Source organism: Erinaceus europaeus, chromosome 8, assembly GCF_950295315.1.
Source record: "Erinaceus europaeus chromosome 8, mEriEur2.1, whole genome shotgun sequence".
NCBI classification, from domain to species: Eukaryota; Metazoa; Chordata; class Mammalia; order Eulipotyphla; family Erinaceidae; genus Erinaceus; species Erinaceus europaeus.
Genome location: NC_080169.1, coordinates 69,981,466 through 70,008,308, shown reverse-complemented (window position 1 = coordinate 70,008,308; position 26,843 = coordinate 69,981,466). Strand labels below are relative to the sequence as shown.

The following is a 26,843-nucleotide window of genomic DNA, read 5'->3' as shown; positions in this document are numbered from 1 at the left end:
AGATTGCTCTCCTGTCAGTGAGCTTCTTGCTAGGGAATCAGGACTGTATGCTATTAACATCTATCTGTTTGCAAGCTCTTTGTAAGGAGGACAATTGATATTCTTCCCCCACACCAATCAGAGCTACTGCCTCAAAGGAGGCTTTGTGAAAAAAGGTAGGGTAACAAAGGGACATTCATAAATAAACCATTGAAACATCATCTCACTCAGGAACTTCTTCAGCTACATATACAGCTCTGCTACTTTTCTATGTCTAATGGAACTCCAATCGCAAGTTCTCATCCCAGAAAGAACCAAACAAAATAAGACCCAAACAAAATGCTTGTAACTGGGTGAACTGATGCTAACTTCAAGTTCTTAAGACTTGCTTCATAGCTCATCAATTTTCCACCCAATTTCCTGAGGGCTGCCAATTGTCAACAAAAATCTACAAAATAAATTTGTGGGAAGTCCACTGTACTTCAGATATTTAAGTTTCAAATCTACTATTTTACCTTCAGTTCTGTGTGACTATTTTTTCGTTTTTGTAAAAACTATGTAAACATCATCATTGCCATCACTGTAATATAGACAGCATAATGCCGTTAACTGGATGCACACTACTTCACAACAGTCTAGAAATTTTTTTTTTTTAATTTCAGAAAACAGAAGCCCTATGCCCACTGAACAATTCCTCTTCCTTTCATTTGCTCCCAGCCTTGGTACACACCATTTTACTTACTTTTTTTTAAAATATTTATTTTATTTGTTTATTCCCTTTTGTTGCCCTTGTTGTTTTATTGTTGTAGTTATTATTGTTGTCGTTGTTGTTGGATAGGACAGAGAGAAATGGAGAGAGGATGAGGGGGAAGACAGAGGGGGGAGAGAAAAATAGACACCTGCTTCACCGCTTGTGAAATGACTCCCCTGCAGGTGGGGAGCCAGGGGCTCGAATCGGGATCCTTACGCCAACCCTTGTGCTTTGCGCCACTTGCGCTTAACCCTCTGTGCTACTGCCCGACTTCCATCACTTTATTTTCTAAAATTATCTCAGGTAGCTCATATAAATGGAATCACGTAGTATTTGTTACTAATTTCACTTAACATAATGTCCTTCAGGTACATTTGTACTGTCATATATGACAAGATTATTTTTCTTTTAACGGACTGAATAATTACCATGCCTAAGGATCCAGGTTCAAGCCTCCATTCCCACCTGCAGTGGAGGGAAGCTTCATGAATAGTGAAACAGTACTGCAGGTGTCTCTTTTTCACTCCTTTTCTACCCTCCCTTCAATTTCTCTCTGTTCTATCACATAAAAGAAAGGGAAAAAAGAGGAAAATTTAAAAACAGGTTGCTAGGAGCAGTGTATTCCTTAAGTAGGTACCAAAGCCCAGCAATAACCCTACTGGCAATAAAAAAATGATATGATACAAATAAAAGCTGAATAATATTCCATTGCATGAATATATTATATATTTTTACCCATTAATCCATCCATGGACATTTAGGTTATTTCCATTTATTGACTACAGTGGATTATGCTCAGTGAGTGTGGGTGAACACACATTTCTTCAAGATTTTGTTTTAAATTATTTTCAGTATCTACCCAGAATTGGGATTGCTGACTATATAATTTATTTTTAACCATTTTTTCTCTCTCTCTCTCTGTCTTTTTTTTTTTTTTTTTTTTAGCAAGTTCCATACTTTTTTTCTGTGGTAGTCAGCTAAGTAGATGTGAACAGGAAGAAAAAGGTTTGAATGGAGTAATACATGATTGCAGTATTGGCAACAACCCCACTCTAGGATCACCCATAACCGAAACATGACATAGCCAAAACAAGGACTTTGAGGCTAAGAAAAAATCTCTGCTAAGGAAGAATATAACGGTAAAGAAATGTTCCTACTCCTTGAGCAGATGCAGATTAGAGTGCATTTGATACCTTTGAGTGCATGTGTAGTGACAGATCACCAAATATCTGATTGCATGAGGTGGGAAGAGAAGTGAGCAGTGTGTGTGACGGGGCAACCCAGAAAGGCCCTTAAATCTGACCCTGTGTGAGAGTTATGCATAAAGACTTTCTGGCTCCAAAGTCTCAGTTTCAATCCTCCATACAACCATAAGCTAGATAGCTCTCTGTCACTCATTAAAATAAAATAAGATGGAGAGACAAGTCAACATGGCTGCATAAAGATAGCACCTAGGTTGACTCTCCTCAAAAAATCTCTTCAAATTCTTGCATTTCTAAATGAAAGCAGAATTTCCAGGCCAGTAGAAGAGAAACTACAGAAACCACGGTGGAAAAATATAACCCATTTATGAATTGGCAAAAGGGTTTTGAAAAGGACAAAGGAGAGTTGAGTGGCAAGTCTACCATTGCACCCCTCAAACCCATCCCCCAGTCCAGAGGTGGCTTATTTGGGAAATGGGAGTCAAAAAAGAGCTGCCTGCCCGAGGTGGAGTCATAAAGCAATATTATTAATAATTAGTAATTATTAATAATTAATAATTAACTCATTAGGCAAGATTCCAAGGCTGAACCTTTTGTCAGAATGCAGGGGATCTATATGACCTTGCCTGACTGGATCTGAGCTACAGACAGTCCCAAGCAAGTTGACAGGCTGATAGGTATGCCACTGAAAAAAATCTGGCGTAACTTTAGCAAACCAATACACCACCCAACTAATTAGAAGGAAAGTGAAAATAATGTCATAATGAGATACCACTTTACAACTGTTTGTGGGTCACAGTTAAGGAAAATAGCAAGCCTTAGTTAGAATATGCACTGATAGTGGGAGTATAAAGTGGGTGGCCACAGGGGGAAATGTTACTGGGAGGGGTGGGAGTGGTTCATATATGTGTTCCTGAATCTGTTAATTCTTTCTCTGGTTCTCTGTGTATACTCCCTTTGTTGGCTGCCTTTTTTTTTTTTTTTTTTTTTTTTGTAGCTGCTTCAGTTATCTACTCTCCACTTCAATTTGGATCTGAACTACAGACAGTCTCAAACAGCTTGTCTAAAATAAGATAAAGTAAAATAAAATAACTGATCGCCTAACACTCTACTGTTTAGTTCCTCATCTTAAGACAACCTTCTCTGAACCCCTTTTATTTTAGCTTTACCAATATGTACTTTAAGAAATTTTGTTGTTCTACTAATTGCTCTGTATATCCCATGTCAAAAAATCCTCATCAACCTGAGGATAAGAACCACTCCCACCCCTCCCGGTAGCATTTCCCCCTGTGGCCACCCACTATCAGTGCATAATCTAACTAAGGCTTGCTATTTATATAAACAGTTGTAAGGTGGTATCTCATTACGGCATTATTTTCACTTTCCTTCTGATTAGTGATGCTGAGCATATTATCTTATACATATTGGCCATCGTTGCTATTCAACCATCATGTAAGGAAAAATTTCTAGTTAGAGATCTTAGGCCTCTTAGGCCTCTGGGTATAAAAAGATTGGGACATAGTTTCTCTGTATTTGGTAACTAAAAGGCAATCAACAGTTCACTTACATGCTGAATAAGCAGTGAATATTTATTTATTTATTTATTTTTGCCTGGCTACTGCTTGATGGTTCACTTTGAAAATAAGCTAAAGATATTGATTGCTGTATGCCCACAGGTGACAAGCTATTGATGGATATAATGGGCAAAGGCCAACTGAACAGATGTATTTCACTTGGAAAACAAAATTTCCCTCCCTTCTGGCATTTTCTATGAAAAGGAAAACATCTTGAATATAAAAGAGATATTTAAAAATTTCTGACACTTGCTTTCTCTGTAGTAATGCATTTTCATAATGAATTACAAAATGACCCAATTAGTATTTTGAAGGCACTATACTAACAAGAGATAATTTTACTCTTGAAAAACCCAGTGCATAAAAACAACCCCAAGTGTTATATAAAAATGATTATCATGTTCATGTGTTAAAGGTGGGTTATGAGGGACAGTCTCCACTATGCTGGTGTTGACCTGTCACAGGGTAGAAGGGAGGTTACACTGATCTGGGAAGGCAATCAGAGAAATTCTACAGTCCCTCTTTCCTTTCCTGTTCTTCCCTTTACCCCCATTTGTCAGTGTCCTGCCCTGGGAATCCCATTTGCTCTTTTGTTTTCACTTATTGAAGAGTGTAAAGCAACTACTTGTTGCAAATCAGTTATCTGAGTATCAGCATATAGTTCAAAATTTTATATAGATTTTCTTTTAACCCCTATATCAGGTTAGTCATACTACTTTTGATACTCATTCTTGAAAAGAACTAAGCCATCCTATAAATAAGCCTTCTCATTGAGTAGGTGAGAAGGTAGGCAATTCTTGAAAGGTCAGTATCATTTCTGAATTTTCCTATTTATTTTTACTGACAACAGCTCTTCTATCTTCCTAAGTACTGGAGATTTTACCTAGAGATAAGTTTGAGTCTTCCTGAATTATTTTCTTTAAATCATCTATCCTCAAGTTGTATTGATCGTTTTTTGAAGGCTCTACTGTCACCTCTCCTGTATTTTACTTCTATTGCTTTTAGCACCTCATTACTCCATCTCTAAATTTCTTAGGTTATGATCGAGTCACCTTTTCTAATTTACCTCTTCTGATCTACCAGTGATTCTTAACTCCAACAACTCATTATAAATATGTAGATAATATTATAAACTCAAACAAAGAAAAAGCAAACCATCTGTACCTGCATTCTCCCAATCACTATCACTCCTCCATCATTCTGGTAATTGGTCTGGAGAACAACAGTGATTCCCAGGAGATCGTAAAGCGCAGCCAGGATCAGGAATCCTTGTCAAAAATGTTTTCCATCACCCTTAAAATATTTCTTTGGGGCGTTGGGCGGTAGCGCAGCAGGTTAAGTGCATGTGACGCAAAGCGCAAGGACTGGTGTAAGCATCCCGGTTCGAGCCCCTGGCTCCCCACCTGCTGGGGAGTCGCTTCACAGGCGGTGAAGCAGGTCTGCAGGTGTCTATCTTTCTCTCCCCCTCTCTGTCTTCCCCTCCTCTCCACTTCTCTCTGTCCTACCCAACAACAATGACATAAATAATAACAACAATAATAACTACAACAATAAAAAAAACAAGGACAACAAAAGGGAAAATAAATATCAAAAAAATACTAAAAAATAAAAAACAAATATATTTCTTTGGCCATGTCAGTGCAGTGCTCGAGAATCTTCCCACTCTCTAATATTCCTTGATCTCTTCCAAGTATGGAAAGTTCTTGCCCTTCCCCTGCCTAATGGTAGGAGCCTTTTGCTTTGTTCATATCATTTCTTTATGAATATCAAAATCATCTCTCCACAACATCCTATTCCCATTCCAGACTATAGTGTTTGATTTTTGTTTGTTCTGTTTCTGCCTCCAGGGTTATCACTGGGGCTCTGGGCCTGCACTGTGAATCCATTGCTCCTGGAGGCCACTTTTTCCATTTTGTTATTGGATAGGACAGAGATAATTTGAGAGAGGAGGGGAAGACAGACAGGGGGAGAGAAAGAGAAATCTGCAGATCTGCTTCATGGCTTGTGAAGTGCCCTCCCCCCTCCCCCCGCAAATGGGGAATCTGGGGCTCAAACTGGAATCCTTGAGCGGGTCTATTTTGTGCTTTGCACCTTGAACCCAGTGCACTACCACCTGCCCCACCCCCAAAAAAACTATAGTGTTCTTTGTCCTCCTTTCTGCTTACTCAAAGTCCACTGGTTCCTTCAGGGTTGGCTCAAGATGACTTCCTCCAAGGAGCCCTGTCTGAGGATTATGGTTAGCATTTCCTTCTCTACTCTCAAATTTCCTTATTATTCAGCACTTTAGTGAGATGGGAATCTCCTTGAGTGGAAGGATAATGCTACTTTCTTCCTCTTTTTCAGTAGTTCCCAAAGCATCAAATAATAGCTGAAATATAACAGGTGAATTTGATTGATTTTTATATACAGCCAGGAATTTAGAAGGGAGTTTAAGGAGTTGTCATGATGGCACCTTTTTTCATAGCAGAAATACAGGCACATAAACACATGTAGATATAGATCTAAACTTACTTTTTGCCCCGCTATTTCCCTTAGCCTCAAATCCCTAAGAGACTACTAAATGTGCCATTTTTGTAGCAAAGAAGCATCTCTGGTATGTTAAGTGCACTGCTGACACAAGCCACAACTACATTATGAGAGGAAAAAAACTTTGTAGAAATAAGACTTAGATTAAACAAAAGTTATTTTCAAGCCCTCGGACCCCATCTTCAGGGGAAAGCTTTGTGAGTGGTGAAGCAGTGCTGCAAGTGTCTGTCTCTCTCCCTCTCTATCACCCTTTCCTCTTGATTTCTGTCTGTCTATATCCAATAAATAAAAATGATAATAATAAAAAATAACTATTTCTTTGTTCTCCTCTACTCAACTCTTAACACAGAGAAAGAGTATATATACATAAAAATAGGTTTGGATTTATTTAAAAAAGCAAAAATCTTACTTTCTAGTTAGATTGAGAAGGTTAGGTGAAATATGGATAATTATTTGGTGTCTTGCAACTATCTATACCTTCTTCAACTATATGGATGAAATTCTACATGGAAATTTCTATCTGAATGATTTGTCAATACTGCAAGTCTTTAATTTATTTATTCCCTAACTCATTCACTATCTCTGCAAAGCATGGAATTAAAACCTAGGACAATAATAAATTATTTTAATTCTACAAAGGAGCAGAAGTTTGTAGACATTGATAAGTCTATTGCAAAGCAGAGGGGAAGGGGACAGGGAAGATGTATGAAATGGTAGGGACTTTAGTGTGTCATGAACAATGATTAGGAAATGAGCAAAATTAGAATCTCCTTTGTTATTTATCCCATGATATCTCCTTCTCTCCCTCTTAGCCCTTTTGATAGCAAAGAACATTCTTATGCACTCTGTGTACTTGGGTAAGAGTCAGTCATGGATGGATGGAAAGTTAAAAAATGAGAGTGAATTACTGAGTTAAAAAAAATACTGAGTTCCACTGGAGAGACTTTGGAGGCTGTCTTATAGAGGGTGTTTATCAACATGTTTCAAATTTTTGCAAAGAACAGACCACCCTGGCTTATTGATTTTGGTTCTAGATAGCACTTTCTTTCTCACTACTTTTATTCCATATGTAAACCACAGACCTTGGACTGAGGGTGAGATGGGTTTTTGAGATATGAATCTACCATGTTCTCAGACTCCCAGCATCTGAAACTAAACTCACTTTTCCTTGCACTAACAACCTATTGAATTAGCTGATTTTTTTTTTTTTATTTTGGTGAAATTTGATTCAGTTACAAGAGGAGATAGAGGTTATTTCCTTCAGATTGGTGTCATTTGGGGAAGGTTTATGAAAGAGGTAACCTTTAACTCTCATCTCTTTTTACTTAAGGTAGGATCTTTTGGCAAGTTTTCCCTCCTCACTCATGATCCTACTCTTCTTTAGAACTTACAGAATACTCTGGTGCCCGTCTTTGAGTGTCTTATCTGATTGTTCTATTTCTGGACTAATTCACTTATGGGTCCTTCAGGTAATTGAAACTCAGGTTTAAAACTTAATAATATTTCTTCCTAAATGGGACCCTTCACCTATGTGGCATTATCTTCTACCTAGCTCTGGCCCAATCTTCCTTTCACATCTTCTCCTTCATATTCATTATTCTTTTTTCAAAATTTTTTAAAGATTTATTTTCCGTTTTGTTGCCCTTGTTGTTTTTTATTGTTGTTGTAGTTGTTATTATTGTTGTTATTGATGTTGTCATTGTTAGACAGGACAGAGAGAAATGGAGAGAGTAGGGGAAGACAGGGAGAGAGAAAGACAGACACCATATTCATTATTCTTTAAGATTTCACTGGTCCTGAAATGATTGCAGCCTAGAATGTTCCCAGCAGTGACTACAGACTGTGAGTTCATACTGACAGAGACTCAGAAGTTACACAGACTCCTGGGTTAAATATGAATATATATGGGCCCTAGGTCAGATTGGTGGGGTAAACAGATAATGGTATTTATATACTTTCCTCATGTTTGGGAACTACTTTCTGCCCTAATCCAGCTTTCTAGCCCTATTCTCAACTCCAACACCACCTTCCCAGACAATACGTTTAGTCTACCTGTATGTTAGCTATCAAGCTCAGACAAAAATTACTAATCTAATGGGTCCCTAGGAACATACTTAAAATAGACTTCCTAGATTTTCCCACTGGAGAACCCCTAATTCCATTTGCTCTATCCTTACCTTTGAGTTCCTGTTTATTAAACATTTTTTTTCCTGCGTTATATCTTATTGTCTTTCAGCCACCAAGTTTCAGACACTACTATGATTCCATCCTGACTTCCCTGGGCAGATGACTTTACCAGTATGTCCTGAAGTCTCACCTCTCCAAAGCCTTACCTCACTAGGGAAAGAGAGAAACAGACTAGGGGTATGAAGTGACCTGCCAATGTCCATGTCTAGTGGAGAAGCAATTATAGAATTCTATTACCAACCCGAGATTTCCACCATCATCCTGCTAATTCTGGTCCTTACATTATTTGCTTCGACTTTTATAATAATGTTTTAGTAACTGTCTCCAGTCTTTGTAAAATCCTTACATAAGGGGATCAGGTGGTGGCACACAGGGTTGAGTGCACAAATTATAGTGCACTAGGACTTCAGTTCAAGTCCCCACTCCCCCCCATGTAAGAGGAAGCTTCACAAGTGGTGAAGTAGGGTTGCAGGTTTATCTCTCCCTCTCTATGTCCCCCTCCCTTTTAAATTTTTCTCTGTCTTATCCAATAAAATAAAATACAAATTGAAAAAATAAAGGAATAAATATTTTAAAACATTCTCTTAAAATAACATTAAATATTCTTAAATAATACCAAGGTACATTCCCAAATACACATTTTTAACCCTTCTATTTAGGCAATTTTTAAAAAGGAAATATTTATTTATTTATTACTGGATAGATAGAGAGAAATTGAGAAGGGAGAGGAAGATAGAGATAAAAAAAAGACAGATTCCTGCAGCCGTACTTCACTCATGAAGCTTTCCTCCTGCAGGTGGGGACCAGGGGCTTGAACTTGGATCCTTGCACACTGTAATGTATGTGCTTAACCAGACGTGCCACTGCCTGGCTCCATTCAGGCAATTTTTCACAATATTTGATTTTTATATATTCAAATTCATTTGCTTGGCCTAGTGAGCTTTTTTTTTTTTTTTTCCAAAGAGTCTCACTTTGAGTTTATTTCACTCCTCCTTTCCCCTAATTAATCTGTATGGTATGTAGTATTCTGAACATGTCCCTATAGACTTGGTACAAACTGTTTCCTCTGCTTGGAACAGATTACTTCTTGCTACACCAATGAAATCATACTGTCACTCAAGGTGGAGCTAAAACATCACTCTTTGGAGGAGCTGATAGAATATTCTACAACTTTGCTATGCAAATTTACTATTCTGCCTCCTTTTGGACTTTCATCTGCCCTTTTCCAAAATTATAGGTAGTCTTCACATAGTGACCTACTTGCTTGTCAATAAGCTCTCTGGCAAGTTGAGATATTATTGTGGCAATGTAGAACTTTGACCATGGAAAAAAAGGTAGCGCAATGGCTCAGCTTCAAAGACCTCATCTCACACCACTCCTTTTAATTTCAGTCTTGTTTCTACAGTCAGTCAGTCTGTCTATATTTTTGTATTTTATTCTGTACCCCTAGTATAATTTATTCCCTCTGTTTTTTTTAAATTACTGAATAAACATTAGAATATATTCAAATAAGGAATGCCTGTATTCATGCTTGTTGCAGTGCTTGGTTTTCTTTTTGTCACTCCTATTTGCTTGTGATTATATATTGTCAGAGATTCTTATTGGTCTTCATATCTCAGCACCAAGCAAGGTGCCTGACAGATGCTTGTGAAGCTGAATGGAAGACACAGAGTTTTTTTTCTTCTAGTGATTCTAGTGATTTTCATTCTAATTGATTTAGGTTTTCTCACCACCATAGATTACAGACTAGTTAAAGTACACTATATGTCAAGCATATGCTTCTCTTTTTTTCAGAAATAGAAATCTATATCTCTTTAAATTAGTGTCACTGGACTATATATCCCAATAATTAGACCATGGCTTTGCTTTAGCGTTTTCAGTTCATGGAAACTTTTTATTTACACCCTAATTTAGTGTCCTTGAGAGACAGAAACTTAGAAGAATGAACACACTTAAAACTTGCCTTTTATAGGCAACTGCATGGACTGATTATAGTGGTATACATGTAAATAAATATATTAATCAACATAGAATTATATAAAGGCATGTCTAACAGTAGTTCAGTAATTTTCTTAGTGAAAATATTACCTTTCATATTAAATTTCTTTATCTGATTATTATTTTTTAGTTAAAGATAGAGGCAAAGAGATTGAGAGAGAGACCTTAGCACTGAAGCCTCCTTCAATGCAGTGAGGGATAAGCTCAAACCTGAGTTGTAAGCACAAATAAGAGCACTACCCAAGTAAGCTAGTTTGCCAGCCTTCATCTTAAATTTGAACTAGTTCTGGAGAGTAGTTATCAGGGTCATTAACAATTGGAAATATCTATCAGAAACCGTCAGAGAGCTAACTTAAAGGACTTCGATGGAGACATACTTAGACAGGGCTGTGATTGTGTGAATGGGGGAGAACAAGACCAGGAGTAAGGAATGTGTCAGGGTGATGCTTCTTTGGTTAACCAGTGGGAACTGAGCATGAGTATCAATTTCTGCTGAAAAGTCAGCTGACATTTGAAATTTTTAGTTCAATCAAATTGTGGCAGGCACTACATGTTCACTATAGTATTTGACAATGGGAAGATGCTCTAAAGATGTAGTTGAGGGTTGAAGAGTTGCTTGAACCATATTTGCAAGCATGTCATCTGTATTCTCTTGTATAGCACATTATTGATTTTTTTTCCCCCTAAGAAAGTTTTCAGGGAGGGTGATATAACATAATGGTTGTATAGACTCTTATGCCAGAGGCTCTGAGGCCACAGGTTCAACCCCCAGCACCATCATAAGCTAGAGCTGAGTACAAAACAAAACAAAACAAAACAAAACAACAACAAAAACAAAACCACAGTCTAGCAAGTAATGCAAAAGATGAAGTGTTTGAGTCTTAAGTATGAAATCTGAAGTTTTATCCTTGACATCACATGTACCAGTGTTGCTTTGTTTCTTTTTCCTAAATAAATACAACTTACAAATTAAAAAACATTGTTCAAATAAAAATACTAAATTTTAGGCTAACATATAATAGCTAAAACTTGAGAATATTCATTTAGAAATAGTGGTGAATACTGTTTAGGCATAAAATTATGGCACTTTATTATTTCTTTTTTATTTGAGAGAGAGAGAGAGAGAGAGAGAGAGAGAGAGAGGCATCTGAAGCACTGCACCACTCCATGTGAAGCTTCCTTCCCTGCAGGTGGGAACCAGAAACTTGAACCCTGGTTTTCCTGCATGGTAAAGTATATATTTTACTGGATGTGCCATCATCCCACAGTCCCACAGCTAATTTAAGAAAAAAGATCACAATTTGAATTTTTTCCATCTTAAAACTAAATGTGATGCAAGGAAGGTGAGACAGTCCAATCCTGATTATATAACAACCACAAAGCAGTCTAGGGAATACCAAGATGCCTCTGGAGTCATAGTTCCTCAGGTTAGAAAACGTGGAGGGTATGTATTCTTTCTGTCTGATGTGAATAGTGTGCTGTGGGATGGAGTTGTCCACACTTGGATTGAGAAGAGATAAATTTAACTATTTGCAATGAAGTCCAGAGAGGGTTTTTTAAAAGTGTGTAGGGCAGAATTTAGCTCTTATCCTCTGTTGTTCTCTTCCAAAACTTTCATTCTAGGTTGGACCCCGAAATTTGATGCATCCCAAATTTTTATGACTCTATAAATTCACAAATAAGGTCTCAGATATAAACATTTCCAAAGCTCTAGCAGTAATTAGACAAGCTACTAAGAAGAAGAACATTATATATCAGTTAAAACATATGCAAAAACAAAGTTCATTAGAGAAAGATAATATTCATGCAGATTTTACAAACCGTGTCTTTAGGGTGGCCCAATAAGTAGAAATATGGGGACCCATGCTTGTCACTTTTCATGCACATGGAGAGACTGGAAGGTACCATTCCTAAAGGGAGGGGAGGAACAGCCTAGGACCAATCATTAGAATTAACAGAACCAGTGACAAAGATATATTATTACTGTTAGAATCAAGATTGCTTAGTATGTTTAGAGTAGCTGAATAATAATGATCTAAGCAGTAGGAACAGACTTTAAGTAAAGCTAACCCTATCAAGCATGCAGCAAGTGAAATTAGTGAAAGACTCAGCTATATATATATATATATATATATTCCCAAAGTATCTATTTTTCTCAAAATATTGAGGGCATTCTGAGGTGTTTTTCAGAAGGCAAAAATGTTTTTTTAAAAAAACTTGAAACCACATTATCAGATTTTTTTGCAAAATTTTCCCATAATGATGGCATGGTTTAGTGATATCAGCTGCCATTTGAGAATCAGTCACAGTAATCACTTCTAAATATTGAAAAAAAAATCCTCCAGATAAAGACACGGTGTGCCTATGCTTGTATTTTTGTTTTCCTCTAATAATTTCATAAATTCTTACAATTCCCTTCACCTCTGATGATATGCCTATTTATATTCAAAATTTACAGTTGGCATACTGGATTCAATTGTTTTCAGGAAAAATAAAAACTGGAAAAGTGCACCAATATTTTGTTAAAATATCTTTGTTATATTCAACTGTACAAGGCCTGTGCTCTGAAACTAACCTATTAGGGCTAGCTTGGTCTGTATTTACCTTACCTCATGGGATACGATTCTGTACCTACATAAAGACTGATGCTAGAAATTCTGGAATAGCTGTCTTGGACCCTCGCATTTCCAGTGCTCTGATCCACTAGGGAAAAATAAAACAGGCTGGGGGTATGGATCCACCTGTCAACCCCCATGCTCAGCAGAGAAGCAGCTACAGAAGCCAGAACTCCTACCTTCTGCTCCCCATAAATAATCTTGATCCATACTCTCAGTGAGGAGAAGTGACAGGATGAAGATAAGGGAACTATGCACTCCAGCTCCATCAGCACCCAGAGAGAGAGAGAGAGAGAGAGAGAGAGAAAGAGAAGGAAAAGGAGAGGGACATATGGACGTAGCTGTGATGTTATGAGTGGCTTAGAGGGAAAGAGAGGTGTGAATCAGAAAAAGAAGGGGCAACTATGTATAAATGTGGGCAGATAGTTGTCGACATGTAATTCTGTAATTTAAAAATATAATTAAAAAATAAATAAAAATATTAACAACAAAAACAAGAAAGAAATTATGGTATAGCTAAGTCAGAAACCTTTAAGAGATAGACTCCTAGAAGATGCAACTACTGCTCCCTGAAATGCCTATTATGTTCTCCCAGTTCCACACTGTGTGAGGTAAATGGTGTTTAATGTGATCAGAAAAGCTTAATCCTTGTAGGTGTTTGGAGACCTGGTCCCTTCTTTGCCAGCACATAACCCCATCTAAGTGCCTCACTCCACATGTGGTGCTGCGTACACAGGGCTTCAATATGCAAAATGCAGTAGCATTCAGCACAGATTTCCAATTATGCCAGAGGGGGTGTTTTTCATAGTCTGGTGTGTGTCTGAGGGAACAGAGTCAAAACTGGGACCTGTGGGTTGAATGGAAAGCAGAAACTCTCTGTGGCAAAGAAACGAATGTTTAACAATGAATGTCAGAAGTGGGAAACTAAATTTTAGGATTTATTAATTGAGTTTACCATTTAGCCCTTCCAAGTTTACCATTTTGTCAGCAATTTTGTATAAAAACGATCAAGCTGTTTTAGTGTCACACAGAGAAGGCTTACATTTGGTTTTAAACATGGCCTTTACTGGGCTTGAAAGATTATGTTGTGCTAGGAGACCTCATGGCCAGAAGGTCAAATAAAATGGCTCAGAAGATGGTAGAAATAAATTGTCATGAAGGTTAGGGGTAGCAACCACAGTGAAAGGTGAAAAATGGAGGGCTGTATACTGTGCCAGACATATTTAATGTACAGGTTATGAAGGTGCCTATGCAGTCCTAAATTCCCCACTAATGAGGCCAGACTCATTGGCAGAGAACATAAGTGAAAAAAATCAGTTTTTTTTTTGTAAGCAAATATCTGAGCCACACTATAGCTAACAGCAGTTCTGATTAAGTATGTATTTGTTGTTCTATTAATTTTTTAACCTGAAGTGTACATTGAAGAATGGGGGGTTCTTAAAGTCTAAAGATTTGGCAATTATTAGAGCATATAATTCCAGCCTGGAGAGAGACATTATGTAATTTCATCTTTGGTCTTGACTGGGGGAATTCAGTGAAAAGAAATTATCAGGAGATTTTCATCAGAATAGGTCATGAGGGCAAGGGCAGTAGGCAGAGTTCTTGAATAACAATCACTTGATCTTAAGGATTTGCTGTTTTTCCTCCTAAAAATTAAGGGTTTATGGTACTTTAGTTGAAAAAGTAAATTGGTGAGTTTTTTTGACTTGGGCCTATAAGGATAGGCCTGTATGTACAGGCTTCTTTGAAGTGATACTTTTAAAACTTGACCTTGGCTGGTTAGGACAGGTGGCTGGACTTACCCAAGAATGTGTCTTAGACTCCACTTTGAGCACCTGGACAGCAGGATTTTAGAACGAGTTAGTGAACTCTCCTTCATAGAGATCAAACTTTTTCTGTACCATCTCTACTTCCAAACAATAGGAAAACAGACAGTAGGGAAAACGATACTTAACATTAGCGTCACAGGGCCTAGATGAGGAGTTAGACGTTTATTTCAAGTCAGCAATCTAATACTATGAAACACAGGCACATACTGCCTCATTGAGGAGAGTAGGATCTTAGCACAGATAGTCAAAAATTCCTTGGGGATAGAATAATATTGGGGACAGGAGTGAGAAAGAAATATGGTATAATTTTTGCATTCTTTAAAAAAATATTTATTCCCTTTTGTTGCCCTTGTTGTTTTATTGTTGTAGTTATTATTGTTGTTGTCATTGTTGGATAGGACAGAGAGAAATGGAGAGAGGAGCAGAAGACAGAGAGGGGGAGAGAAAGATAGACACCTGCAGACCTACTTCACTGCCTGTGAAGTGACTCCGCTGCAGGTGGGGAGCTGGGGGCTCGAACTGGGATATTTACTCTGATCCTTGTGCTTTACGCCATGTGACCTAACATGCTGCGCTACCGCCCAACTCCCACTTTTTTGCATTCTTAATGCAAGTCTTCGATTAGATGGGAAAAGATAAGCCAGGTTAAGAGGGCAAGGTTCACTCAAATAGTGAGAGGCCACCAACACATATCCAAGAGAGGATATTAAGGAGTAAAAACTCCTGTAGGTCTGTCTGGTGTTTATAGCAGAGCCAGTAGAAATAGATCCAGCCCACCTCTAGGGCATGTAATTCACTGAGATGGCCCTTAAATACAGAGCCCTGGGGCCAAACTGATTCAACCACATGTGTGTAGCTTTGAAACTTGATCTTTGATGTCTTTCACATGCTTCTCTAGCTCCCATGACGTAAAACACATTTTTCTTGAATTTGTGACTTCTTTGAGGTTGGATCCAATGCTTTTACAATATTTAGCAGTATTTCCTCTAAGAAGGCTGTCTTCTTGGACTTTTGTGAAAGCAGCCTTCTTGTGGAAGAGCTCAGTTTTGAGTTGAGGAAGGAAGGGTTATTATTGGAGCCCCATATATGATCCTTTTGGATGAGTTACTAAAAGGAGCTGAGATACTAAGCATTTCATTCATTCAACTCCAAGAACGTAAGTGTTTGGGAATTAAGGGAGGTTGGACCTCAAGACCTAAACAGGTTCCTTTTAAAATTTTTTTCCTTTTAAAACAAATATTTATTATTTATTTATTTATTCCCTTTTGTTGTCCTTGTTGTTTTGTGTTGTAGTTATTATTGTCATTGTTGTTGGATAGGACAGAGAGAAATGGAGAGAGGAGGGAGAGGAGGGGAAGACAGAGAGGCGGAGAGAAAGATAGACACCTGCTAACCTGCTTCACCGTTTGTGAAGCAACTCCCCTGCAGGTGGGGAGCCGGAGGCCTCCATCCCGGATCCTTACGCCACTCCTTGTGCTTTGTGCCAGGTGCGCTTAACCCGCTGCTCTACCGCCCGACTCCCTGCAGGTTCTTTCTTTCTTTCTTTTTTTTTCTCTCCAGGGTTATTGCTGGACTAGGTGCCTGCACCATGAATCCACCGCTCCTGGAGGCCATCCCCCCCCCCCTTTTTGTTGCCCTTGTTGTAGCCTCATTGTGGTTATTATTGCCATTGTTGATGTTGTTCATTGTTGGATAGGACAGACAGAAATGGAGAGAGGAGGGGAAGACAGAGAGGGAGTGGGAAAGATAAGACACCTGCAGACCTGCTTCATCACCTGTGAAGCGACTCCCCTGCAGGTGGGGAGCCGGGGGCTCGAACTGGGATCATTACGCCGGTCCCTGTGCTTTGCGCCACGTGCACTTAACCCACTGCGCCACCGTCCGATCCCCCTACAGGCTCTTTTTGATAGTAATCCTCGAATACAATGCAGTCCCTCTTTTGATCTGAGTTTTAATTACCTAACAAGTGAGGATTTAGAAAAGGAGGCTACCCAGTATATCTTTAAAGATGATAAGAATTGTGTAAGATTATACAGAAAAGAGAAGCAAAAGAAGGAATACCATTATAATCATGATTTCCAACAGTGTGAAGAAATGAGTATTCACAACCTCTTCCTAGAAACACTTAATATGGTCAATGAGGTTTTTGACTGAGCAGTGAAGAAAGGAATTTCAGAGTGCTCTTTAAGGAAGCTACTGCCTCTGGTCCAATGTAATAGGGAATTATTAAAAAATTTATGGTGTGAGACTGTTCTGGCATTGGCTAAATGCTGCAGAGCGTGGTCTTGAGGTTTTTAAGCACGGAGAATTTTGAGCTCTGTATGCCTTTCAGAATTCTGCCTGGTAGCCTGTCCTCTTCCCTGGATCTTACTCAGTAGAAATGTCCTGGAATGATTTGTGGAGACTCTCATGGAAAAGGGAGATACACTCAACCATGAATGTCAGAAGCAAAAATTAAATTTCAGAATTTATGATTGAAGTAAGTCTCCTTTTGTCCCATTAAAAATGCAGGCGAATTAGTGCAAAGGCTATGGAACCACTTAAATCTCCCATAAATGGGTCTCTGAGGAGGAGGTGGAGGCAATGGAGACTTTCTCCTTGTCTTTTATCATAAAAGCATGGCAGCAGGCCCACAAAAACCCAGGCTACATTGCTCCGGGGCTCCCCATAGCTGTAGCCACAGGAGGGGTAGAGTAAACATTAGCTCACTAATTCAGAATTTAGACTACTTCAGACAAGGTCTGAGTAGAGACTTTCCCATACTCAGAGAACTTTTTTTTAGAATAAGTAGAATGGGGCTGGGTGGTGGTGCTCCTAGTAGAGTGCACATGCTAGGTTCAAGTCCCCAATACCCACCTGGAGAGGAAGCTTCTCAAGCAGTGAAGTGGTGTTGCAGGTAGGTATCTCTCTCTCTGTCTCTCTCTCTTTCTTCCCTTCCCCTCTCAATTTCTTTCCATCTCTCTCTCTTCCCCCCATATATATATATATGTCTATGTATATGTACATGTATATACGTATGTGTATATATATTATACATACTAATATATTATATTAGTAGAACTAGGAGAATATTGGGATATTATTACAAAGGCAGTACTTAGCAAACCAGAGTCAAGTGCTTTACAAGGATCTTGAACACTTTAAATTTTTCTCAAATTTTATGAATAATTAGTAAAACTCATCTTAGTTTTTCATGACAGTCCCTTTGAGACCTTTTGGTTTGTCAAGTACTCTGTCATTATCACTTGTAAATTGTATCCCTCATTCGTTGATTGTAACTTCACTGACAGACAGGGTTGTATTTTCCCTTCTTTGATAGCTAAGTGCTTTGCACAAAGTGTGCAAAACCAGGAAATCCTGGTTTAGTTGGGGGAAATAGTAATAGTAGTAATCACAGGACTTGATTCACATGAATTATTTCATAGGAGTATATTATTTGGAGTTCCTCTTTGCATGATCTGAGAGAAAAAGGGACTTGTTGAATAAGTAATTGAATAAGTAAACAAGATTATAAGGCTATGTTTATAATGTTTACTTGCCAATCTATATTAGTAAAAGAGAATAAACAAACATTTCTTATTATCACTTAAACAGAGATCAGCACTGATTCACCTGGTGTTCTGTGGTGATCACTATAAATCATTTTTTATTTACTGATTAGAGCAAGGCCTTTAAATAACTATTTGGCACATTCAATTTCTTTAGCTATAGTCTCTGACTCAGATATCTTTTCGGTACTTACTTAATCTAGTTTTATGATAATTGTAAAATGTAAGCAATTTCATTTACCAAAGGCCTGATAAAGAAAAAACTTATTAAAGACACAATTAGTGTTGAAAATGGAAGCATAGGTACAATTATAATTTAAAGATTAACTATCACATTTTTCATTTGTGTGGACATTTGTTGTCTCTGGGCCACTAATACTGTAAGAATTTTGTCTAAGACCATTAAGATTCCCATATACAACAGGACTCCTTTTAGAATTCCTATCATAAAGACCAGTCCTTTTGGTTTTAAGAGAATAAACAGGCCAGACCACCAACACTGGGAAGTGTTTTTGTTTTGCTTTATTTTGATCATATCTGAGCAGCAAATAATACTAGAGGAAAGGCTCTGTGTTGCTGTGAACTGCTTATATGAGGAAATGTTTTTATCATTTCACAGAACCTCTATTGGTCCTAGCCTGGTACTGTAGCTGGTGTATAGTTAATTGAATGCTCTTGTTGTCATCCTTGAATGCTAATAAAGAACATCTGGATTTCAAGGCCATGTACTAATTTGTATAATTTATTCCTGTGCAGCTTCAAAACTACTGTGCATATTTCCTTCTTTTAATGCTTTTTAGAAATTCATTCTGAATAGCAACAACCTGTGTTAGGAGGGCATTAGTTTAGTATGGTGGAATGAAGTCCCTTTATTTCTGCAAAATGTGGAGGTGCATGTGCCAGGGGAGAGGGAACTCACTTTTTCCTTGGGGTTTATAGTCAACAAATTCTTATCTTGTGGTCTAGAGTATAACTGAAGTATTTTTCTCCTGCGCTTCTCTTTTCAGAACTTGAGTATGAAAGCAACTTCTCCTTCAAAGCCCTTATCATTTTCCTCCCATCCTTGCAGCTGCTGGCAGTCTCTGTGTGCAACCACTACTGTCCCACTTGCTGATTTATGCCTCTGAATTGGCTGAGGTGTGTTCTGACAATTAGTCTACAGTAATTATGGCTGGAATATTTGCAGCATATTTATTCCTTTCCTCATCACTTGAATTCACACTGATTATGTTCAGTCAACAGTCTGACAGATTTTTTTTTTTCTTCTTCTTCTCTCCATTGTACCTGTGCTTATCTTCCTGTCACATATCACCTTAAGAACTTAGAGCAAGCGCTTTGTATGTCTTAGCTGGGATCAGCTTTTCCTTGACATGACCCAAAGTCCAGATAAGGGCCTTGTTTTGAAGCTGTTCTGGATACTGAAGGACTCTGAGGGCGGTCTGGTAGCTATCACTTAAAGCTTTTCCATAGACTGTTGTTCTCTAGTCACCTCATTGTAAGAATTCATTCATTCCTTAGATGGGTTTAGCCTTGCATGTCCCTAACAGGTTGTGTTGCTCGCAGCTTCTGATAACCTGTTAATAATGTTTAAAGATATCTTTGATGCCAGTTGTAGGATCTTAAAAGGCAAACGGAAGAAACAAACATAGGCTTTAGCCCACAGCTGACAGAAAAAAAAAATGTTTTCCTGCCATTAAGGTGCATCTGACAAAGTGAATTATATTCTTGGTTATATCTACTGGTAAACACAAAGATTTTCTTTTGTTATTTTTGTTGCTGTTATACCTTTAATTGTTATGAAAATGCATTCTTGGTTATCTTGGACAAAAAGAATTCTGTTTTTTGACGTACTTTAACTGATACTGGAGGAATTATTATCAATTATTACAAAGTTGGCCATTGGCTGCCCAAGGAATGTGATAGGTAAATTATTTCCTACACTAACAAACATTTTCCTAAGTGATGAAGATGTTTGTATCTACCTCAACTACTCGTGTAAACAACAAGGCGTCTGTTCCTTATTTCCGTAAGCCTGGAATGTAGGTAAATTAGGCAGAGAGTGCCTACATGGCCACTCCCACAGTAAAGCTTTTAGTTTTTTACAGTCTGTAATGAACTGTGTTTAGCAGCAATGATGACATTGTGTGCAGGTTACTGCATTTTTGTTGCTGAGGGAATAGTGCTCTCTGTGTGACCCCCTTGAGAAAGAGAAAAAGAGAGAGAACCTAAGGAAGTCTGAAGATGGATCCTTCCAGATTCTACCTTTGTTCTCCCCCATAGAACTCCTCTGTGTATCCTTACTGTATCATTGTACTAAATCTCAACAATAATTACAACTACATTCCATGTCCCAGGAATCCTTGCAGCAGATTCTGAATATGGTTTGGGGATTTCCGAGTCAACTTTCTCATTAACTGCTAAAGATTCCAGGAATTTTATTTGATGAGATTATCCTCAAAGATGCCTACCTGATCCCTTCCCTTCTTTGTTTCTCTTGCAAAACCATGCATCTTTCAGCTTAGATTTTCCTGAAGAATAAATGTTTAGTTTATAATTACTGGCTATAAGTACTGTTCAACTTCACTAGAGGAGATTGCTCCAATAAATATGCTATTTTGTGACATAATCTCTGGATTTTACAGTCAAAATCCGTATCAGTGTAACATGAGAAGTAGCTGACAAGCTCTATGATTGCCAGCAGGTGTAATTTAATGCTGTATTTAGAATATATTCAGTGCTGTTAAGAGTTGATAATATTGAAGATTGACCTCTCAGAAATATGCCCAGATATTTAACAAACTTTTTATGTTGATTAATATTAGAACTTGGTCATAACCATATGATTTCAGATGGTTTTATGAATGGGACAATATTGACATGGTCTTGAGCTTTTGTCTTGTTCAGACACATTTTATTTTTTCCTTAGGATGCTTTGAGGCAGCTTCATACTTGTGTATTACAGTTTGAGTCATGCCAGGTTGGTCAATGGTACTGTTTTAAGTACACAGTATATACAGGCAGCTGGTATGGCAGATACTGAAAGTGTTGTGATTCTACAAAAGAATAAAAAAAATCAGAATAATTTATTGAAGGTTAACTTGTTAAAATAATATTAACTCTACGAAAGTCCCTTGGCATGAACAGTAGGTCTGGCTATGGAATGAAACAACTTTAAAACAAACTGTTTACTACTACTTTTATTTTTAGAAATAGTAGATTTTCACAGGTTAATTAGGTACTACTGAATCACTTAATTCTGTCAGATGCCAGGAGTTACTCTATTCCAAGAGTTCAGGTTCTTCACAAAAGGATTAATGCCAGTGCCATTTAGCATGACCAAGCCTGTGCTTATTGTGCAGATTAATAGTTAAAACTATCGTATTAGATTCAAGCATAAAGGGTGGGGACCTTGGGCAAAATGCTTCTTTGGGCACAAATAAAATGCTTCTTTGGGCAGATACTTCTTAATGGTGTCTGACTCAGTTTTAGGATTAAGACCTAGAGATAAAAAATATTTAAAGTCCTTTCAATTCAGAAAATTCAACTGAGCTCAGTACTATATTTACCCAGCTAAATAAGGAAGTGTTCAGTCAATTATTAATTAACTTAGGCAAAAGCATACTTTGGTCGGAAAGGTATTATTTAGATTTTTCTTTTTGAAGGGAAAAGGGATCTAGGGGTGCTAGTGAGTCAGTTTCTCTAAATCAACAGTTTGATATAATTATTCAGGCCAGCAGGTCACATTTCCGTAATCCATATGGGTATTATCTGTACTTTTCTTTTATCCAATGTCTGTTTTTCTTTTATTCCCTGAAATTAATAGAGACCAGCTCAGGTTTTGATGACTTTCATGTAACCACCATCTAGCAGTTTTTGACATACTAAATTATGTCAGTGGTACTTAAATGGACTATTGGGAAATAACATCATTAAAGACTCTTGAATACATGTTTATGAATTAAAATATACTTTAAAACCTTTCTTAAAAGCATACAGATATGCACTTGAAGAGTGAATTTTGGGGAATATTCCTAAATGGTAAGGAATTGAAACTACTGTGTGAACTGAAGTTTAAATTTTAATGTTTACACCGTAAACATTTGTTCTGTCTTCTGGCTTCCTTTATATAATATTTAGGATAGTTTTGATGTACCTTAGAAAAATAACTGATAAATTACTGTGGACTCAAATGAGCAGAAGGCTATCATATCAGTCAAGTTACAGAAGTTTTGTACTGGGTCTCCTAGCACACTCAGAGATGCCCTGACAGGTCCTCTGTTAACTCTTTTAAACATTACCTAACTGGAGAGCAAAAGAAAGTGCTTACACATGAATATATTTTCCGCTTAAATATACACCTTTGCATATAGATATGTATCCATTGATAGCTAAATGTTAACTTAGCTAAAACTAGAGAATGGGTATAGTTTCCTCTACATATAAAAGCATAGGCATTTAAGTACACACAAGAAATAGAAACAAGCTGAATCAAAATGTGAAACGCACCATACTCTGGGACCTGCCCTGTCCCGCGCTTTAGCAGTAGCCTCACTCTTCTTCCTCCAGATTTGATGAGTTCTATCGCTCTAGCATGCGTCATGTCCCTCGTGCTCTCCCCATTGATTTCAATAATCTGATCGCCTACCTGTTAATTAAAGAAGCATGAGGTTAGCCAAAGGTGCGTTTACTTAAGTTACATTTGCAACACACTAGGAAGGTATCCATAGACTACTAGTTTTATTTCCAGAGAGCACCTGAACAATTAGGTCAGAGCTTACTGCTTCTTAGAAGAGGCTGATTCATAGCTGCATCTTGAACTTGGCTATCAAACTTATATTTGCCTTCACAGAAATTAAAACTCAGACCGCAGACATTGTAGTACTGTGCAATTTATATTTAGTCTGTTGGTAGATACCAGAGTTTAACCATTTAGTATTTTAAAAATCAGGGAGTATGTTTGTTATTACAATTAAAAATAACCTGGCATCTCTACATTGGATCAGGAAGTAAATATTTTCATACCATCTCATTGAACACCACTCAATCTCTGGGCTTATTGCAGAATCTAATTCAGCATGTTGGTGGAGTAATTGGTTTTGGGGCTTCTCTGAGCATTTTTGTTATGCATCATTTATATTTCCCTAGGTGCTTTTGTGACATTGCTTTCTTTGTAAATAATAGTTGGTTGATATTCAAATTTGATGATGAGTTTTCTATCATGGCCCTTTGAATTAAAAATGAGATCTCCCATTCTCTACACATGACTAATGCCCTTGCTAAATCTTTGCTATGCTCACACCTGGTTTCCAGAATCTATTTGGTTAAATAATTATCTCTCTTTAATTGACAGATATGATTTGGAAATTCCTACTTAGCCTTTTGCAATAGACCACTGAACTATTGCCCATCACACAACTCTCACTGTGCCATTACAATCTAGAATCTTAAGGGTTTCATTTCAGCGCAAGTCACTTAAGACAGATTGGCTAGGAAAAGCATAATGAGTTGTTTTGAAAAAAATGCTACTTTAATTGGGCCCCTTAAACAAAGCATTTTTTTCAGCCTGGACTCTATAATGCAAACACTATTACAAATAAAATCTCTATGGGAGAGAATATCAAGGTAGGAACTCTAGGCTGGGGCTGGGAAAGAACAGGAAAAATAAAAGTTGACAAGAGGGCATTACAGTAGGGGAGAAAGAACCAAGTGATAATATCCCTGAAGAAGTTTATGGAAGAGTAGAGACTCCAAGATAATGAAGGTAAGCCTTTCCCTTGTGAATTCAGTGGCTTTTGGAAATAAGGTTTTAGACAGTAGACGAGGTTGACCTAAGTGGCATGACTTCCACATTGCACAGATGACTCAGGAAAGACAGGACTAAATTGATTTGTTTTAGTGCCAATGTTTGCAACACTTTTCTTTAGGTCTTCTTAATTGGCTCCTTTCCTAGGAGACAACAGGCACAGCCTGTTGAGTAGCTTGCCAGAGGCCACATGTTCAAGTCAGTGGAAGAAGTGGGGCCAATTATCTCTTGCCCAGCAGTCCCCATCCAAGGGGTGTAATCTTATGACATAGTATTGAATTGAAATGAGATAGAAGTTCAAATGAAGCTATAATATAGTCTTTATTCCTGACTGGATTTTCTTCTTAAGTGTAGATGCCCATAGATGATTGATAACTATAAGTCTTTGCTGGAAGCTCAATACCAGCAGACTGGGCTTATTTTCTTTCTTTGAAAGAGTTTCCCCTACTAAATTCCAACCCCAATAAATGGAACCACTGCCATAGAGTTTAAATACCAGAAGGTGCTAGGCATATTGTGAAAGTGGGCCATTTGAATCTAGCGTCAAAGGTGGCAAATTCAGCCCAAGGTTTGCTCTCCATACCTCTATCCCCTATCTTTTTTTTTTTTGTAAAATTATGTACATTATAAAGTGTTTCAATATTCATTTCAATACCATTACTATGTAAACTATCTGAAGTGAAATTGTTTAAAAATAATTTTCACACTTTCATCCTCTTATCACTTGGGTGTATCACAGGATGGATTTGTCAGGGGAGATAAGGTTCTGTTTCCACCAGCTGACCCCGTCTGACTTCATTACTGTCACGGAGCATCACTTTAAAATGTCACATGCAAGGAGTCAGGCAGTAGGTAGCACAGCGGGTTAAACTCAGGTGGTGCAAAGCGCAAGGACTGGTGTAAAGATCTCAGCTTCCCACCTGCAGAGGGGTCGCTTGACAGGTGGTAAAGCAGGTCTGCAGGTGTCTATCTCTCCCACTCTCTGTCTCCCTGTCTCCTCTCCATTTCTCTCTGTCCTATCCAACAACAACATCAATAACAACAACAATAACTACAACAATAAACAACCGCAACAAATGGGAATAAAATTAAAAAAAACAAATAGAATGTCACATGCAAAACTACTGGATGGTTTCACTCATGTAAAACATAAAAAAATTGAAACATGCACTTAGGAGAAAGGAAGGAAGGAAGGAAGGAAGGAAGAAAAGAAAGAAAAAAAGAAAGAATAGCAAAAAACCAAGTTATCTCTAAGACTTTGGGAGAACTATAATGGTTATCGTTGGGGTGGAAGTAGGGGTGAAGTTAGAAGGGTGGGACAGAATTTTAGTAGGGTAGTGTGAAACTATAATTGTATAAAATTTAAATTATATGATTAAACAAGACATATAAGATCATAAAATATAATCTTAAAAACCACTATTAAATCACTAATACACATTTAAAAAATATACTACATACAAATCAGGAAATTCATTACATAAAACCAATGGGAAATTTTTGACTCTTTCACTGATGAAGGAAAAACAAAATAAAACAAAACAATATGACTCTGATGTAGTCATTCCTTCCCCAGGATTTCCATCAAAGAGCTGTTACTAAAATAATCTTTAAACATATTCTCTAGTTGTTTTTGGAGAACTTTTAAATATCAAGTTATCAGAATTGAGAGACAGTTAAAGAGATGAGAGCAGGAATATCAAGAGAGAAGGGGCTTGTAGTAATGAGATGGGGAAAGAAAGTTACTGAGCAGATATGAGAAATACATGTTGATTTGTGTAGGTCAAGGAGACATCAAATTCAGGACTGACAAAAGGACATCAGGTAGGATCCTAGGCATTCATTTATTTCCTCTCTGGAAGTTATACTTTTATCTGTGGTCTTCTGGAAGAAACGAATAACCTAACAGCAGTGTTTTAGGCCCAATGTTTTGGGACTTAGTGGGGTAAGACTGTATCTTATCACATTGCCTAGTAACTTCTGCATTTCCACGCATACACTTCTGCTTACATATAATGGGTTTTTTTTTTAAGTATAACTATTACCAATCCTTGAATGTGCCAAACTTTGTAGGTAGAATTTTTCTTCCTATTGGAAGACCAAAGGCAAATAAAAGTTCATGCCATACCCTTCCTTCCTTTCTCCCTCCCTCCCTTCTTTCCTTCCTTCCTTCCTTCCTCCCTACCTTCTTTCTTTCCTTCTTTCTTTCCTTCCTTCCTTCCTTCCTTCCTTCCTTCCTTCCTTCCTTCCTTCCTTCCTCTTTCAACCAGCCTTCCTTCCTTCCTTCCTTCCTTCCTTCTTTCTTTCCTTTCTCTCTCTCTTTCTTTTCTTTTTTGTTCTTACTATTTCTTAAGTGGTCACCAGTTCAGATTGTACAAAGAAATTTAAACTCTATACTATATGTATTTTTATAGCCAAGTCATACAAAAACGGTATGGTTTGAATCACCAGTCACTTCCATCAGGAATCTTATATAAACCCTTCTGTGAGCCTCTTCAGGACTTTCCTTCATTGTAAACAAACAATGGTAAGGACTGCCCTACTCTTCAAAAAGGGGAGGTTGGTTCATCCTACTCTGCCACTGAAGGAAGACTGGGTCTGTGATGAGTGCAGCCTAGAGGTAGAGGGTTCCCAGATGTGACCATGGACTATGAGCTCAGACTGACTCTAAGGTTTATAGGCTCCTGGGCTAAATATGAAGATGCATTAGCCCTAGGTCAGACTGATGTGCTTAATAGTTAATTATATATATATTTTTGAGTTTGTAAACTACTTTCTGCCCTAATCTGGCTTTCAAATTTTATTCTTAACTTTAAAACCATCCTCCTGGA

General features: G+C 37.7%; 1 protein-coding gene across 10 annotated transcripts in view; it reads right to left on the bottom strand.

Moving 5' to 3' along the window:
• Window positions 1–26,843, bottom strand: part of MAGI2 (membrane associated guanylate kinase, WW and PDZ domain containing 2) — a 1,693,309-nt gene that overhangs the window by 60,654 nt on the left and 1,605,812 nt on the right. For 7 of the 10 annotated variants that reach the window (XM_060196337.1, XM_060196338.1, XM_060196342.1 and 4 more), the window contains one exon: window positions 22,716–22,854. In XM_060196337.1, the coding sequence (XP_060052320.1) occupies window positions 22,716–22,854 (139 nt within the window). Of the gene's footprint in view, window positions 1–12,038; window positions 12,128–20,999; window positions 21,263–22,715; window positions 22,855–26,843 lie in introns of those variants that run through there. The other 3 variants (XM_060196340.1, XM_060196343.1, XM_060196341.1) reach the window with 2 other exon arrangements.